This window comes from Sarcophilus harrisii, chromosome 1 (genome assembly GCF_902635505.1).
Source record: "Sarcophilus harrisii chromosome 1, mSarHar1.11, whole genome shotgun sequence".
NCBI classification, from domain to species: Eukaryota; Metazoa; Chordata; class Mammalia; order Dasyuromorphia; family Dasyuridae; genus Sarcophilus; species Sarcophilus harrisii.
In genome coordinates this window covers 222,663,313-222,683,127 of record NC_045426.1, presented here as the reverse complement: position 1 = coordinate 222,683,127, position 19,815 = coordinate 222,663,313, and the positions used below count along the sequence as shown (strand labels likewise).

At 32.3% G+C, this 19,815-nt stretch overlaps 1 protein-coding gene across 3 annotated transcripts in view; it reads right to left on the bottom strand.

The window, feature by feature from the left end:
• The window catches only part of LOC100916704 (contactin-associated protein-like 4), a 604,589-nt gene that overhangs the window by 19,306 nt on the left and 565,468 nt on the right, over positions 1-19,815 (bottom strand). For all 3 annotated transcript variants that reach the window (XM_031937658.1, XM_012542655.2, XM_031937666.1), the window contains 2 exons: positions 5,664-5,903; positions 2,503-2,727 (listed from right to left, as the gene is read on the bottom strand). In XM_031937658.1, the coding sequence (XP_031793518.1) occupies positions 2,503-2,727; positions 5,664-5,903 (465 nt within the window). The remainder of the gene's footprint in view (positions 1-2,502; positions 2,728-5,663; positions 5,904-19,815) is intronic.

The window sequence follows — 19,815 nt, the reverse complement described above, 5'->3', positions numbered from 1 at the left end:
AAATTACCCATGCATATATCCTATAAATAAAAAGCTATAATTAAAAAAGAAATAATGTGTATATAGTCTGGTTAATCAATGTAGAATTTTTAGCAGTACAATAATAACATCATGCTATTGTATTCACAAGGAAATTTCTGAAAAAATAGGGAAGTATGTGAAAATCATTCCATATGGTCACAATCATGGACTTCAGGATGAAGTTAAATAGAAAAGAACAGTTTCAGGCCTACTGTACCCTCAAAACTAATACTACTCATGCACCTACAGAGAACCAATTAATTTGCTTCACAGGATATCTTCCCAACTTAAAGTTTTCCCTCTGTTCTGTTAAGCTAAAAGCCTAAAAGAAAATACAAAAAATTCTAATTTTAGTTTGTTTCTTCAAAACTCCTATTACCATAAATTCAATTTCCTTACCTAGCTCAAATTTGTTCATATAATATTTTTGAGAGGGGAAAAAGTATGTAAGTTTGTAGTTCTTTGTCTTTTGTGCAACAAGATCATGATATCAGGAAAGTCATGCCATGCCATGCAAGTAAACTGGATTTGAATGAGGGGTGCTTTGCAAGGTCAGCAGCCTCACTTTGTCCTGCAGAACTATATGGGTCCTATGGCCAGATATAGATCAGGACCACTGGAAATGGTCCTAGGTGCAGTGAGTGACTTTGGTCTTTTTAAGCTAAGGTCTTTAACCCATCTCAGTGTGACTCAGGAAACCACCCATTTGGTGATAAGGCTAGGACCTTTACCTTTATGAGTGAGATGACTTCCTACAATAATGCAGATGCGCAGCTCATCTACAATTATATAATTAGCTAGTTGCATAGGACACTAATAATGATTTTTGTTTGGATCCAAATTTTCTGGCACCATGTCATGTCATCCATCCACTATGCCATGTTGCTATTCTTGTTTATAGAATATTCATCTTTAAGTAGTAAGAAAAAAAAAAGTGTGGGAGAGGAAAATTTAATAAATAAAAATCCTGAAGGTTTTCCCAAGTATCTGAAGCCAGCAAGCCTAACTCATAGGGGAAAGTCTTAAGTCAGGTGCCTATATTTATCAGAGACTATTTTTATTTATCAGGCCTATCTTTCCCCATAACTTCTTAAATGAAAGTTTAATAGAACTCATTAACTGTGCATAATAGCAACTTTTTGATCATGTAATTGGATACCTGGAAAATGCTATGGAAGTTCATAGCTAGGAGGAGCTAGGTAGCACAGTGGATAAAGCACCAGCCCTGGAGTCAGAAGGATCTGAGTTCAAATCTAGCCTCAGATACTTAACATTTCCTGGCTGTATGGCCCTGGGTAAGTCACTTAATCCCAATTATCTCAACAAAAGCAGCCAAAAAAGTTCATAGCTAATAGATTCTTATTATATCCAATGAAGGAGTTATTTTAAAAAATTATTTGTTTTAGAAAGTTATAAGAAAGCCATGTCAAAACATGACCAGGAATATTCACTATTCACACATCTAACATGTAACCTGTTGGCTAGAAATTTCTATGGAAGTTTTTAGATTACCAATTAATAGATTTAATTTGCTTGATAACAATCTGATGTCACTAAGTCCTATCCGCATTTTTCCCAACAGAAGAAATAGGCAGGTTGTCTTTTCTTTGTGATATTTCATGGCATTTATGACATTCTAACTCACTGGCAAAAAAAAATACTAAGTTTTGGAATTTATTTGAAAAAAAATTCATATTCCTTGTATTTGGTGTTTGTGGAAAATTATGCTTACTTTGTAATGACCGTGCTAGTACCCAGGACACCCCAGAATCAGCTGGAGTCAGGATAAGCAAAAGTCCTTAACATTTATTCTTGGTCTTTAGGGGTAGAAGTGAAGGGGAAGGAAGAGAATATCTACAAGTGCCTTCTCCCTCGTCTACCACCCAGAGTGTGTCCCTGGCTAGATTTACTCCACCCCCTAGTCCCTCCTACAATCCTCTATACACCAATCATTGAGCCAGTATGGATAGTGGAAAAGACCATTTTCCAAGCATATGCCCATAGAGTATCTTCCAATCAGAAGTTAGCCTCAAGCGCTCAGCAGTCCCAACCTCAGTGCATTGAATTCAATAGTTTCAGCCCTCTACACTGCTTGATATTTTTATATTAACATCTACATTGCTATGACTGCTTTTTATGAAATATTTGTCAAATTTAACTAGATATGTTTTAAAAGAGTTGCAAAATTGAATTCAGATTATCTTTATGCATCACTGAAGAGCTCCAATCATAAAACATAGTTAACATAAAAATGTTAAACTATGAGGTATAATACGAGAAAACCACCCTGATTTAATCACTGAAATTATATCTCTTCAGGAAAATAAATATGTTGGATAATATTGAAAAATGAAGCCAATGGTTACAAAATATTAGTTGAATAGCATATTTTTAGTCTCAAGTAGCATAAACATTGATAAGATCTATGATATTTCTAATTTTCTCATCCAATTTTCTTTTGCCCACTAAAAAGGAACTCACCATTTTTTGCAAGAATAACTGAAAGGTATTCTTTATAGAAGGAGCCTACATAAAGCAACAAGCTTGGAGTCCGCGTTGTTCGAAAGCTAAATGTGATTGTTTCTCTGATGAGTGTCATGTCACCGTGAAATGAAGCAGCATGAGAGCTGGAATTTTTACTTAAAGTATAATATTCTTGAAAATTGTAAGTCACTGAAGAGCCAGAGCCAAAATATGCAGAAATCTCTGAAAAGACAGTTCAGTTCTGTTAAATTACATAAGTCAGCTATGTACCACATTTTCCATTTTACTGCACTTAACACATGCTCCACCATTCCAAAAATACTGTGGTATAAATCAATAGCATGTTTTATTAATTCAATCTCTTTACTAGTTTTTGAAATATCTTCAGCATTTGAAACATAAGTATTGAACTTTTCCTTATAGCATAAATATGTGATCTCTTATTATGGGAACAGGGAGAGGACAGTTTTTATTTCAAACCATTTTCTTACCAATTTTTTATTGATAGGCTTACATCCACTGTATAACTATTACTAGAAATATGATATGTATTAAATATATGCCTAGAAATTATTGAAAAGTAAGGAAATTGGTTCTCCCCCCTACAGATGAACTCCTAGAAAAGGTCTTTTTATATCAAAATACCTCATGATTTTAATTTGTATTCACTTTTTTTTTTGTAAGAGACTTAAATTTAAGCTAGTTGTGATATTAATCTGAGAAGCATAAATTTTAGAGCAGAATTTGTTTCTCAGTTACAAAGAAGGAAAATTTGGGATGTTTCAGTTTTAATTTTTTTAAAATAACTTCTCAAACCTCAGAAATATACTATTAAATTAAGCACAAACAGAAAAATCATATGATTTTCAGTAGAATGGGACTTTGGAATGGGGATTGTCTCCTGCATGAGATTATTCTGCCAAAACTTTTGTACAAATATGATAAATAATCAAGGCAATTTTAAATTACAAAAGAATCTTATTAAATAATCTAACAATAATTATGTTCCCCTAACACTTCAAGGTCATTTTCTTATCACCTACAATACACTTCCTAATGTCTGATACAACATTTGGCATCATAATAACATTTAAATTGCAATTGGAAAAGGGGAATTGGGAATCATTAAGAAAATTAAGACTTTAACACATAAGGTAATGGGCACAATTTAATTCTTCCTTGACATATGAACACTGTATTAGTTCAGTGCTGGGAACATCTTTATTACTATTTGTTGGCATTTACATTTAACTTTTTTTGGAGGAGATAGATGGAATGGATGATTTTCAGAAAGTTTGGACAGCTTTTTGCTACTTAACTTCCAAATACCTTTTTCTCTAGGAATTCTAGGTTGTTTCAATTTTGTACCATATATATATATATATATATATATATATATATATATATATAAACATATTTCTATTGCTTTATTGAGGCATGTGCTGGACTCTGGAAGCCTATGCCAATGGAACACCAATTCAACTAGTTTCTAACAAGTTGGAATGGTTTCCTTTATTTGTGGGCAAAGCAACAGACTGTTAGAAAGAAACTCATTTATCCCCTCCCCCACCCTGGTAAATTTAGGGATGCTTATCTCCAGAATGTTGATTGCTAGGTAGTAGTTTTTCTATTTCTCGTCATTTTTAGGGGGGTACTGCAACTCTCAGAGGCAAAGGAGAAATTATAATGTGTTCATGAAAGATGTGTCAAAAATTCTTAATCTGAGAATTTTTTGTAACTCAATTCAGTTGTAGTCTTATGTATTTTATTTTTTTAACACTAAAAATATTATTCTTAATAGGGGTCCATAGGTTTCACCAAATTGACAAAAATATTAAATTGTTACAAACATCTGACTTCTATGGACTAAATTATAGTACCTAAAAGCATTCTTCTATTTAAAGGGAAAAAGAAGAATGAAAATGTGATAAATATACAGACACTAGTACAAAATTAGTGATTTTTGCCTGTCTCTCAGTTTTCAACAGAAGCAGATAAACATTTAATAGATTAATGTAACATGGGAATAAGGACTTGACCTAAGATTTCATTAGCAGAGCAAAGTTCTGGATGAGAAAACTCCCTCTACACATGTAAAATGGCTCTTTTTCTTAATTGTCTGAAGCCCAGCTTGTTAAATGATTTAAAAAACCACGTGAAGGCTAAAATTTATGATTTACTATCAGTAAATGTTTGATTTGTATACCTATTTTATATGCCCTATGTATCTCAGGGTCACAAGTAGAAAAGCTTAAGAAATTCTGGGGGAGTGTTCTGACTGGGAAGTCAGCTAATATGTGCATGTCATATTATTTGTATGTTTCAGTGGGAAAATTTGAAACTTTGTCTTCTGATCTCAGTCGATTTTCTATTCACTAGGTCATATTACATCTCTTATGTGAGAGACAAACATCTATATTTATGTGTGTATGTGTTTATGTATGTTTGTGCATGTGTATTAGTGACAGAGACAAAGAGACAGAGAGAGAGAGATAAAGAGTGCCATGATATAATGTCTGATATATCTGAAAACATAGCCATTCTCTTTTTCTTCTGGAAAACCTGACTTTGAATTGAGTCATCAGAGAGATTTAAAAAAAAAAAAAGTAACAGTAGCTGTTCAACACATGCTAAAATGAATGGTTTAAGTGTCTCAGTTTCATCCCATATGAATATTTAATGGAAAAAGTATTTAGGCTTTTGGTTGAAATATTTGTTTGGCAAGAAAAAAAACAACACAATGCTTTCTAAATCTTCTTGCATGACTGAAAGCCATTATCACAAATAACAATGATGCTTTTAATGATTTTAAAAGTAGAGAAATGGGACAAATTGTTAATAACCACATTACTTGAAAGCATTAGTTTTAGCTAGAAAAAGAGATTGTATATATAATCCCTAGAGAAACCCATAGGGGATGAATATCATGATTTAACAGCATTAGTCACTATATTCAAGAATATAGTTGCATTTTTTCTTCATAATAAAAATACCTTCAAAATAAGTATTTTGGAAAAAGAATTTAAAAAGCAAGTAGTGTATTCATTCAAATAAGAGCACAGGATAAGTCATTCATCCTAAAATGACAGCAATCTTGTTTATACTGACATAATTCCCCTGTATTACTTTTTCCTTATATGTTTATTTTTCAACCTTACCATTCAAACAGAATGGCCCACTGTATGCAGAGAAGCTACAATCACAAGAGAATCCACTGTGTTTTTCTTTACATTTTCCTCCATTGTGGCATAAATTTCCATAGCTACTACAGTGTCCAGGGCACCCAGGATCCACTCCTGGGGTAATCTTGGCTCTTTCTTCCAAATCCAGGGCTATCCCATTCAATTGTAAAGAACGAATGCATCCCAAAAATCCTTTCTGTCTTGAGGCTGTCCCACCTGAAATTCAAATACTGTAATTGAAATAAATTTCCAAGAATTTCACTCAGATAATAATGACTGTACCAATGTGCCACTTGAAGGTAACACAAACAAAATACTTTGGTCTGCCTTTCTCTGCATTCAACTTTTTTTTTTTACTCTTTTTAAGGCATTATGAATAAAGATAAAATACTAAAATATTTAGATAATTTAGTTAATTAAAGGGAAAGTAGTGCCCTTGATGAATAATAATTTAAAAAATGTTTCTCACAGTCTTAATCTCATTTCCAAAAAAAGCATGAGCACATTAAAAAAAAAAAGTAACCAAACTCTTTTTAAGATCAGTTTACACATAACAAGTGTAATGATACACTTTGAAAATTTAGAGACTCAGGGTGTATTCTGAGAACATGGAAGGATAGGTCAGAAAATTCCAAGCTCTTCAGGTTTCCTCCAAACAAAACAAAATTACACTTTAGGATGAATATAGACCAGTGAAAAATAAATAAAATTGAGGGTGGGATAGGGGTCCACCTGTATCAACCCAAGAAGATCCCCAAGATCAAAGTTTAACCAGTGTGAAATATAAACTGTCAGGTTAGCTCTGAAGAAACAGTGTGCTGGGAGCTCTGGGACTTGCTGGGTTTTAGGTAGCCTCAGCCAGAAGTTGATAATTTTCACCTCTTGGACAATATGAGTCAGAAGTCTGAGGGATCAGAGTCCTGGAATACTAGGGGAACCTTAGCTAATTAGAAACTTTGAGCCTAGCTGTGCTACAGAGATGCTGCCCTCGGCAAGAAGGAACTTGTGGAGAGCCAGAACTCCGAAGAAGTATACTTGAAACAAGGTGTTAACTCGGAGGAATTGATGATACAATGGTTATCTAGTTTACATATATACTTAGTACTTAGCATTATGATGTAATGGTTCTCTAAATTCACACATAATCGGTATGCTGTAATGATGTAATTACAATAAGGTATATAGGACTGGAAGAGAGACATTCCATCTCCCACCATTCTGGTGGCTCTCCTGCCTCCTGCATTCCTCCACTAAGACTAAGGCCCATCTGAAGGTCCCCCAGAAAGCTAGCTTGGCCCCAGGTGAAGGACAGACTGTTAAAAGAAAGGTAAAGGACAATCCCTGATCTCAAGAAGCTCACAGTTTAATAGGGAGAAAAAATAGTAATAAATAGAAAACAAAAAACAGAAGAAAGGCATTAGAACTAAAAAGGATTAAGAAGTTTATTATTATTATTATTTGTTGTTGTTTTGCATAGAAGGTCTAATTTGAACTTGAAGGAAGTCAGAAAAAAAAAGCAAAGTGAACAAAGAATTTCCATGCATGGGAACAGGCAATAAAAAATTCCTCTTTAGAGAGGAAGTATCTTATTAAAGAAACAACATGAAGGCCAGTGTCACTAAATCAAAAATTATATTTCAGAATGTAAGGTGTAACAAATATGGAGTGGGAGGTTCAGTTATTAAAAAATATGAATGCCAAACATGATTTTATATTTGATCCTAGGGATATTAGGGACCAACAAAAGTTTAGTGAATGGTGTTTTAGTAAAATAAATTTGATGGTTTAATAAAAATGGCCTGGAGTGGAACAAGACTTGTGGCAGACAGACCAATCAGTAATCTATGACAATAACATGTTGGCAATTGTCAGAGGAGAAAAGAGGAATCTAGTCAAGAGATGTTGCGAAGATAAAATCAATAAGCCTTAAAAAAAAGATTAGTAATGGGAGGTGAGATTAAGGAGTAGAAGACAACTCAGGTTGTGAGCCACAGGGATTCAAAGGACTATGGTATTCTCATAGTAATAGGGAAGTGTTTAAGTTTAGATTTGAGCATGAGTAACCCAAGGGATGTTGTCTCTATTCTTAAATGAATATAGTTTGTTCTTTAGTACACATAGGTTATAAGAAATATTATTTTAATGGAAACTTCACTTTGAAAATTGTAAGATTGGGGTGGAGCTAAAATCAATCAATTCTGGAATGAGATCTCACAAGGAAAACCCCAAGGAACATTGTTGCAAAACTCCAAAACTACAATCTCAAGGTAAAAATACTGCAATTTGCTGGACAAAAACAATTTAAAAATCAAGGAGCAATAGTCAGGATTATCCAGGATCTGGCAGCTTCTATAATAAAGGATCAAAAGATCTACAATACCATATTTTGGAAAGCAAAGAAACTGAGGTTACAATCAAGAATTAAATACTGAGCTGGATTCTGCATCACCTTTCAAGGAATGGGATAGAGCTTTAATGAAGTAAGATATTTTTAATCATTTTTATTGGGAAAAAAAAAAAACAGAACTAAACAGAATAGTTAATCCCCAACCAAAGAACTTGAGAAGCATAGAGAGACAAACAGGAAGAAAATGCATATTTAAAGGTTAGACTGTTTACATCTTTAGATAGGAAAATTATATCTATAACTCTTGAGAACCATAATTAACACTGGGGCAGACAAAGGAAGGCATCACATGGACTGAGGCTATGATTATGAATGGACTCTTATGTGATAACATTAAAGAAGACATTGTGGTATGGAAAAAAGGTCTGTACTGGGAACAGAGGAAAGGGATAGTATAATGGGAAAATTAGTTCATATGAAAAGGCGCAAAAGGTCTATTACAATCAAGGAAAGAAGGAAGGGGGATGAGTATTGTCTGAAGCTTTATCTCATCAGTTTTGTCTTTAAAAAGGAATAATTTCATCATTCAGTTGGATATAGAAATTTATCTAACCCTATAAAGAAGTAGGAGGATAAAAAGGAAAAGAAAAGGGAGGGGCTGGATAGAGGACAGAAACACTAGGGGAAAAGGTGATTGAAGATAAGACAGTGGGTGGAATGGGTTAAAAAAAACACTACTATGAGAAGATAAAGTAGTGGTTGCAGTGGGTAAAAAAAAATCCAAGACTGAGGATGGTGGAAAGAGAAAACAGAAGTATATACAGGAGAGAAAATAGGATGGATAGGAAATATAGGTAGTTATAACTGTGAATGTGAATAGGATGAACTTTCCCATAAAATGGAAGCAAATAGCAGAGTGGGTTAAAAACCAGAATTCTTTAATATGTTGTTTATGCGAAATGGATTTGACACAGAGGGACACATATAGAGTAAAGGTGAAACACTGGAACAGAATTTATTATGCTTCAGCTTAAGTTAAAAAAAAAAAGAGCAAGGGTAGCAATTCTGATCTCAGATAAAGCAAAAGTTAAAATAGATCTTATTTAAAAGACATAAGGAGGGAAAGTATATCTTGATAAAAGATAAAATCGATAAAGAAGTGGTAATGATATTAAATGTATATGCGGAAAGTGGAAGAGAAGCCAAATTCATTGAGAAGATTTTAGGCCAGTTAAAAAAGAAATAGATAGAAAAGCTATTTTAGTGGGAGACCTAAACCTTTCCCCCTCAGAATCTGATACATCTAACCACAAAATAAATGAGAAAGAAACTAGGGAGATTAACAGGATTCTAGAAAACTTAGATATGATAGACCTCTGGAGAAAATTGAATAAAGACAGAAAGGAATACACTTTTTTTTTCTCAGCAGTATGTGGCACCTACACATAAAATGATAATCTATCAGGGCATAAAAACCTCACAATCAAATACAAAAAATAAGAAATAGTAAATGCTTCCATAATTCAATAAAAACTGTATACAATAAAGGGCCAGGGAAAGATAGACTAAAAACCATTGGAAATTAAATAATCTAATTCTAAAAAATGAGCAAGGAAACAACAACTCAAAGGAACAATACATAATTTCATCCAAAAAAATGACAATAATGATATAACATAGCAAAGCCTATGGGATACAGCCAGAGAAGTTTGATGGGAAAATTTATATCTCTAAATAGCTACATAAATAAAATAAAGAGTAGATCAATGAATAAGGCATGCAAGCAAAAGAACAAATTAAAAACCTAATTAAATACCAAATTAGAAATTTTGAAATTTAAATGAGAGATTAATAAAATAGAAACTAAGAAAACTATTGAAGTGAAAAAATAAACTGAGGTGGTTTTATTAAAAAAAAAACTAACAAAATATATAATTTTTTTTGTTTATTTGATCAGAAAAAGGAAAGAAAAAGACCAAATTACCAGTAACAAAACTGAAAAGGGTAAACTTACCTCCAATGAAAAATAAATTAAAGCAATAATTAGGAGCCATTTTGCCCAAATTTATGCAGCAAATCTGACAATCTAACCAAAATAGATGAATATTTACAAAAATATACATTACCCAGCTTAACAGAAGAGGAAATAAAATACTTAAATAGTTTCAATTAAAAAAAATTGAACAAGTCATTAATGAATTCCCTAAGAAAAAAATTCAGGGCTGGATGGATCCACAAGTGAATACTACCAAACATTTAAAGAACAAGTATTTCCAATACTGTGTAATCTATTTGGAAAAATAGGTAAAGAAGTAGTGCTGCCAATTTCCTTCTAAGACACAAACATGGCACTGATACTTAAACCAAGAAGGACCAAAACAGCGAAAGAAAATTACAGACCAATCTCATTAATGAATACTGATACAAAAGTTTTAAATAAAAAAATTAGCAAAAAGATTACATCAATTTATCAGTAGGGCCAAATGGGATTTATACCAGCAATGCAGAACTGGTTTAATATCAGGAAAACTATTACTACAATCAATTTTTAGCAATAACAAAACCAACAGAAATCATATGATAATCTCAATAGAAGCAGAAAAAAGCTTTTCACAAAATACAGCACTCATTCCTACTAAAAACACTAAAAAGCATAGGGATAAAGGGAAATTTCCTTAAAGTAATAAGTTGTTTCTATCTAAAACCTATAGCAAACTGGACACATTCCCAATATGATCAGGGATGAAATAAGAATGCCCATTATCACTATAATTACTCAGTATTCAAATTCAAAACTATTCAATTCAATGCCCTAGAAATGTTGGCTGTAGCAATAAGAAAAGAAAAAAATAATTTATAGGAATTATAATAGGCAATGAAGAGATAAAACTATCACTCTTTGCAGATGATATGATGATATACTGAAGAATCCTAGAAAATCATCCAAAAACCTATAAATAATTCACAGCTTTAGCTGTGTTGTAGGATATATAATAAACCTGCAGAAATCACCAGCATTTTTATATATTATTGACAAAGCCCATCAGGAAGTGATAAAAAAGAGAAATTTCATTTAAAATTAGTGTAGACCAGCAACAACAAGATTATAGGATGATCAATTCTGATGGAAATGACTCATGTCTCTTTTCAACAATGAAATGATTCAGTCCAGTTCCAAAGGTCTTGTGATGAAGAGAGCCATCTATATGCAGAAAGAGGACTATTTGGATTGAGGGTGGATTTCAGAAAATAGTATTTTCATGATTTTTGATGTTATTTCCTTTCATTTTGTTTTCTTTCTCACTTTTTTCTGTTTTGCTTTGTTTTTTCTTGTGCAGCACAATAATTGTAGAGCTATGTGTAGAGGAATTTCATGTATTTAAGTTATATTAGATTGCTTGCCATCTAGGGCAAGGGGAGAGTGAAAAGGGGAGGGGAAGATTTGGAACTAAAGATTTTGCATTGGTCAATGTTGAAAAATTATCCATGCATATGTTTTGAAAATAAAATGTTTTAATAAAAAATAAAACTTTTAAAAGAAATTTTAAAATTAAAATTAGTGTAGACAAAATCAAATATGTGGGGGTCTACCTGCTAACACAAATCAAAGAAATATATGAACATAATTACAAAACACTTCTCACACAAAGAAAATCAGATCTAAACATCTGGCAAAATATCAAGTGTTCATGGCTAAGTCTGAGCTAATATAATGAAAATGACAATTCTGCCTAAATTGGACAACTCGTTCAGTGCTATACCAATCAAACCGCCAAAACATTATTTCATAGAATTAGAAAAAATAATAACAAAATTCATCTGGAAGAAAAAACTGTGAAGAATATCCAAAGAATTAATGAAAAAAAAAATAAAAAGGATGGTGGCTTAACAGTACCAAGCCTAAAACTATATTATAATGTATCCATCATCAAAACCATTTGGTACTAAGAAATAACATGGTGGATCAGTGGAATAGATTAGATATAAAACATAATAATTCAGGAATATGGCAATCTAGTATTGATAAACCCCCAAACTCCAACTTCTGGAATAAGTATTTGACAAAAATTGCTGAGAAAACTGGAAAATATGACAGAAATTCAAAATACACCTACATCTCACACCTCATAGAAAAATAAGGTCAAAATACATACATGATTTGGGCATAAAGGATGATAATGTAAACAAATTAGGAGAACAAGGGATAATTTACCTATCAGATCTTTGAAGAAGGGAAGAATTTATGACCAAAGAACTAGAGGACATTATGAAAGGCAAAATGGACAACTTTGATTACATTAAATTTTTTTTTTGCACAAACAAAACCAAAAGATTAAAAAGGAAGGACAAAGCTGAGAAAAAAAATTTTATAACCTTAGTACCCCTGAGCAGTAAATTACCAATTACTATTATTCCTTTTTGATCTTACTGGATGTTTTCTCACTTGAAAGCTTATAGAATTTAATGATATAATTCTCTGGAGGAAAAGTAGCATCTTCTTCCTCATAACATTTACTACCACCTCTTCATGAAGAGACTCAACTCTACATTTCAGATCTAATTATACAGCTCTCTTTTCCCTTCCATTTCTTTTCTTTACAATACTCTTTTATTCTTCAACATCTTGTTGTGAGAAAAGCCTCCTCTACTTTTCCCTATTGATATCTCACTTCCGAAATGAGCAGGACCAGGAGATCATTATATACTTCAACAACAATACTATATGATGACCAGTTCTGATGGATCAGGCCATCCTCAGCAACGAGATCAACCAAATCATTTCTAATGGAGCAGTAATGAACTGAACTAGCTATGCCCAGAAAAAGAACTCTGGGAGATGACTAAAAACCATTACATTGAATTCCTAATCCCTATATTTATGCACACCTGCATTTTTTATTTCCTTCACAAGCTAATTGTACAATATTTCAGAGTCTGATTCTTTTTCTACAGCAAAATAATGTTTTGGTCAGGTATACTTATTGTGTATCTAATTTATATTTTAATATATTTTAACATCTACTGGTCATCCTGCCATCTAGGGGCGGGGGTGGGGGGGTAAGAGGTGAAAAATTGGAACAAGAGGTTTGGCAATTGTTAATGCTGTAAAGTTACCCATGTATATATCCTGTAAATAAAAGGCTATTAAATTAAAAAAAAAAAAAAAGATATCTCACTTCCATTTCCTTTAAAAATATCCCATTCTTTCTAACAACTTGGATATAGAAAGGTATATTTTGGTTATGCCTTTGGGGTATAATTAGGAGAAATTAGGAAAGAACTTTGGGGAGAAATTAGGCTATAAACAGAACACAAATTTTAATCATTTAGCTGCATCATAAATACAAATATTATATATTTAAAGCAAATCATTGAGCAATTTCCTTTAGGCTCCATGCAAGTTTATATTTTCAGTCTTCTTTCCCTTTTTTTTTAAATTACATAAATACCTAGGGATGTTTTCACCTTAATATTAAGCACCAGCCTATTTTTTTTTTCTAATGGGCAATCATAATCTTTTAAAGAACAAGTAGATAGTATAATGAATACAAAGTCAGGCTTAGTAAATAAAGACTCATCTTTGTGAGTTCTAATCTGGCTACAGATATTTACTAATTGTGTGACCCTAGAAAAGTCACTTAACCCTGTCTCAGTTTCCTCATCTGTAATATGAGTTAGAGAAGGAAATGGCAAGCAATTTTAATATTTTTTTGCCAAGAAAAACCCCAAATAGAATCCCAAAAAGTCAGATACAACTGGAAAATGACTAAACAATTAAGTTTTTAAAATTTAACAATACTATTCAACGTTTTTAATTTCATCAATAAATTCATACCCCATGCTATGCTACTACCACCTTAACAACATTTTTTCCAAAATTTGTGACATTTTTTCTTTCCAAATTCAACATTCTACCTACTCCATTAGTTAAATTACAGCCAAGTCACCCACATGATTTTCCTTTTCTTATTTAACTCAAATCATTTCATCTCCCATTCCTCTTCAAACAAATTCCTCCCAGAGAGACCTGAATCTCTAATGAGAAATGGTTCATCAAATAAAGCTAATACTGTTATTTGATCTTCCAAAATAACTTGTTTGTTAAAATATTTTATTTTAACATATGCAGAGGAGATACCTTTAAAGAGAGCCTTTAAGCATTCTTTAATATTTTAAGTATTAAATATTTTTCTCCACTGGATGAAGTTTGTTTGTTTTCAATAATGAATAATTGATAAGTATATTACATTACATTATACTATATTTAACTTTTACTTAAGTATAAAGGTAAAAGTGTGGTCTACTATAGAATATCACCTATGATAGTCTGCCTATTCCTTTTGAGAACTTAATCAATAAAACATTCCAAACATGTGTAAGAGTTCATCTACAAAACTCTTCTAGGTTTGAACTGGTCAAATCTTCATGTGAAAAAGGCATGGAAGCTGTTAAGTTAGGGGGAAAAGACATTGATCTTGTCTATTTGTCTCATTTTATATTTGTTCCTTTTTCCTTGCTGTTCCTCTGCACTGGAAAAATCAGATCATCAGACAACAAATACTTATTAAATATAGAGAATTGACTCTAATCTATAATAAATCAAGCCATTCTCCAATTGATTAATGGTCAAAGGGATATGAACAGACAATTCTCAGACGAAGACATTGAAACTATTTCTAGCCATATGAAAAGATGCTCCAAGTCATTATTAATCAGAGAAATGCAAATTAAGACAACTCTGAGATACCACTATACACCTGTCAGACTGGCTAGAATGACAGGGAAAGATAATGGGGAATGTTGGAGGGGATGTGGGAAAACTGGGACACTGATACATTGCTGGTGGAATTGTGAATACATCCAGCCATTCTGGAGAGCAATTTGGAACTATGCTCAAAAAGCTATCAAACTGTATATACCCTTTGACCCAGCAGTGTTACTATTGAGCTTATATCCCAAAGAGATTTTAAAGAAAGGAAAGGGACCTGTATGTGCAATAATGTTTGTGGCAGCCCTCTTTGTAGTGGCCAGAAACTGGAAACTGAGTGGATGCCCATCAACTGGAGAATGGCTGAATAATTTGTGGTATATGAATGTTATGGAATATTATTTTCTGTAAGAAATGACCAGCAAGGTGATTTCAGAAAGGCCTGGAGAGACTGACTTCACATGAACTGATGCTGAGTGAAATGAGCAGGACCAGAAGATCATTATATACTTCAACAACAATACTATATGATGATCAATTCTGATGGACGTGGCCCTCTTCAACAATGAGATAAACCAAATCAGTTCCAACAGAGCAGTAATGAACTGAACCAACTACATCCAGGAAAGAACTCTGGGAGATGACTATGAACCACTACATAGAATTCCCAATCCCTCTATTTTTGTCCGCCTGCATTTTCGATTTCCTTTACAGGCTAATTGTACACTAAGTCTGACTCTTTTTATACAGCAAAATAATTGTTTGGACATGTATACATATATTGTATTTAACATATACCTTAACATACTTAGCATGTATTGGTCAACCTGCCATCTGGGGGAAGGAGTGTGTGGAAGGAGGGAAAAAGTTGGAACAAAAGGATTTGCAACTGTCAATGCTGAAAAATTACCTATGCATATATCTTGTAAATAAAAAGCTATAATAAAAAAGACTGAAAAAATACTTATTAAATATTTACTATGTGCTAAGCATTAGAGATACAAAAACAAAAAGAGAAATATTTCTTGACTACAAAGAGCTTATATTCTTTTAGAGGATCCAGTATAATTGATAATAGTCTCAGAACTTGAGGCATCTATTTTTGTTTTGCAAAAATCATTTCACTATTTTGGAGCCTTTTCTGAATGCTATTTTTTGAAGTCAAAGGCTCAAAATACAATGATTCATTCACCAATGAGCTGTTCCTCCTTCTGGTTCCTTTGAACTTTTGCTTTTTTGAGACAGAGTTATTGAATGTACGAAGAGGATCCTGAAGATAAATCACTGACTGGGTCAAAGGAAAAAAAGAATCTTGTGCCTTCATTTCTTTAAATTCTCTAGATGAATGCTTTATGTAAAGTAGTCCTTAATCAGATCCAATCGTTTCCGTTTACTAAAAAGGAAATAGTCAGAAATATGGTAAATGACTTGCCAGAGTCACATTAAGTAACTATTAAGTATCTAAGTTGAAATTTAAATCTAAGATTCTCTACCTTCAGCTCTAACATCCTTTCTATTACACCATTCTAAAGTCAATCTGAAATGAATGCAAGGTAATTGGAAGATGTTGATGAACATAAAAGCAGCTGAAGAGACCGAGAAAGACTTTGTATATAAAATCACTGAAGCATAGTTTTGAAAGGAAAAAAAAAAGATTCCAAGGGGCAGAAGTGTGTTTGGTACTTTTAGAAAAGGCAGAAATTATTGCCTTGTATGTGTAAAACAGTTCCTTTCATAGATAAGCCTGTGATTTCCTGTACAAGATATTCTCAACTACAGGTACCAATCTGTTTAAAAACAAACAGCATGATCTTCATAACAAGCTATTTCCTTTAGAATTTATCTTTTCATTAGACATTAGACATTAGGTTCTGGTTTGCTGAGCTTGGGATCTATATATAACTATTTTAACTTAGGGTATGCATTTCAGAGATTTTTCAGTTTCAATCTCTAAAGACTAAACCAAAAAGCAGGTAATTATTATTTGCTCTATAAACTTCCAAATAAATCTGGGGCTAGGTGCCAGAGATGTAAAATTTATTTTATATATCTAATCAGTTATTATATTATGTGATTTTTTTCTTATACATCTCTTGAACCCATATCCTTTTACCATCACAAAGAAGACCCTGCCTTTTCTAAAAGTATTAAAGATGGAAAAGGCCTATGGATTTTAAGCTAAAAGAGCATGGTAATATTCAATGTTCTCTTAAGGAACAGATGGCTAAGGATCTCAGCTGATCCAGCCCAAAGTAGCTGAAAGGCATCCAATTGAAAATTGTCTTCATTTGGCAGAACAGCATCTGGTAGATACTAAATAACCATGAGACTATAACTAGCAGAGAAGAATTCAGCAGATATTATGAGACTAGCAAAATCTACCCTACTAAGAGCAGGTAATGAAACCATTAGAAGATATAAGTAGCCAGGCAGAATCAGGGACATTTCCATTCCTTTATGGATGTATTGTGATATATATGTTCATTTCATGTGTGCCTCTCCATGTTTTTTCTTTATATATGTTTAGTTACTTATAACAGGTTGATGGTAGAACTTTTTAAAACTACAATATGCTATTTTAAAATTTCATTTTGAAGTGTGTCTCTTCTAGATGACTATTAAAAATAGATACACTGATACAAGAGCATGAATTATGGTATACAAATCAAATACCTTGAATCTGAGATTATCAGTCTCTGTGTCATCCACTCTTCTAGTTGCATGGTATGCAACTGTAGATTATTTTTAAAAACATTTTATTAAGATGGGAAAATAATGATATGACTTCTAATTACAATTTGTTACAAATCTTCATTTGATAGTGAAAATATTTGCTTCAAATAAAAATATAAAGAGACCATGTATTCATTGATTTTATATCCTCTGACAGACTTCAATATGGAAAATAGAATGAGAGAGAGGAAGGTTCCATTTTAATTTGAGAAGATTTTAATTTCATTATTGGGTGAAAAATTCATTGGAGATTCCCTCTGCAATTGGTAGAGGAAGAAACTAGACCACATTTTCTATAACATCAGGAGACAGAAATCTAGATTTGTGAAAATTAACAAAGGTTATAAAATAGTATATTTTCTTTATTTAAAGACATGGATTTAAAGAGTTAATCAGTCCTTAAATATAATTAGTAATTTAATTAAATCTTTATATTTTCATTAGATATAACTTCTGTGAACAAATATGAACATTTTAGTAATATGATTTTTTCCGCTGTATGGTAAACTGGTTAATAATTTTTCATTATTAGGCTAAAAAAATAGTAAATAGATTGGGATAGAAGAATTTAATTAAATATTGCCACATTTTTTTCTTTGTAAGAACAGGACAAAATTAAAAAGTGGTTCCATTTGGACTGATGGATTCATGTCTAAAAGTGCTCACCTTACATTATAAAATACTCAAAGAAACAATTAAATTTCATAGAGCTGACCATTAATTAACAAATTAATTTATTCTGCAGACATTTGTAGAGTATCTATTATATTCTAAGTACTGGAGGTGCTATAGGAGATAAAAGATGAATTCCAGTCTCTAAACTTAAAAAGTTTAGTCATTTGGGAAGCAAAAATCTATTTTAAAAATCCATTTAAATCATGAATAGAATCCTAATAAGACAATGAGACTTCTATATTTATTGTAAAATCTGATAAATTCATTTTCCATAAGCATTCTGGAATAGGAGACACAAATCTGGCATCAAAATCAAGGATACCTGGGTTCATATTCCACCTCTCACTCATTCTGACTAGGCAAGGAAGTCATTTGATCAATAAATGCATCTTATAATCTTAGATTATAAGAAGCAAAGCAGGAATTAATCTGTATAATGAGTTTCCTCAATGGTGAATTCTATATAATAGAGATTTCAAATATCAGATAATAGTCCCTAATGACATTTTGAGCCAGATTCAAATGCAACTGGGAAATATTTAACAAAATGAGTAAAAATTCAGTAAAACATTGATAACATTATATTTTAAAACTAAGTCAATATATGGCCTAGAGGGATTTTAATGTATGTATTTGTGGTCCCTGTTTCTATTTGAGTTTGACATCACTTGCTAGTAAAACCCCCAAACCCTGACTGAAACAAAGAAAAAAAATATGCTGGGCAAATAATTTTGCATAGTGATATCCTTTATTCTTTATTCTTCAATATCTTGCATTTAATAAAAGAAAATCTTTTCCACAAAGCAAAAATTAGGCTATTCAGATCCCTGGGCAGCTATCATCTTATTCCTAGGCTATTCTTGCTCCTTTTTTAAAGATTCAGTACCTTAGCTCATAGTATTATTTTCTACTAATACTAATAGTAGATTACTTAGACACCACTATATATGTCTTGATTTGTCCTTAAATATCTTGATTTTCCTGTTCATCTGCCTCAGCTCCTATGACCTGTACCTTATTCCCAAATCAACCTCTGGTTAAAAAGACTTTTGCTCTCATCACCATTCACAATCTAGAACATAAAAATTATTCTATATGTCTATACCCCTTCATAGTTTTTTTTATCTTTTATGAACCTTTTTTTTTTTTCATTTTAACATCTATCATTCAATATCCCACTGCTTTCCCAGTCCATCAACCTAGCTTTGGTTTCAATTTCCTATTGAAACGATAGTGTTAATAGGATAACCACTTCAACTTTACATTGCTCCCTAGTCTTTTAACTCTTTGGCCTTTTATCTCTTCCATAATTATTTTCTTCTAAACTAAATTTTAGTTATCTCCACAGTCTACCATCTTTATCCCTACCCCTCTGTTGCTAAATGAAGCTAAAGGCATACACATAACATGCTGACTGGATATATTACAAAGGAATATAACCTAATTATATTATCAAAAACTACATGCCAATCCTTTTACTCTTCCCCAAATGATTCTGTCTCTCATTCCAGCATAGCATCTATTTTCAATCCTTTTCCCCCCCCTCAAAATTTTTTTTTCTCCTTGGTTTCATATGAAGCTGCTTTCTCTTGGAAAATTATTATCTAACTTGTTTACCTTCAGTAAAGGTCTTCTCTCACCCATCCTTCCTCTAGTTGACAAAC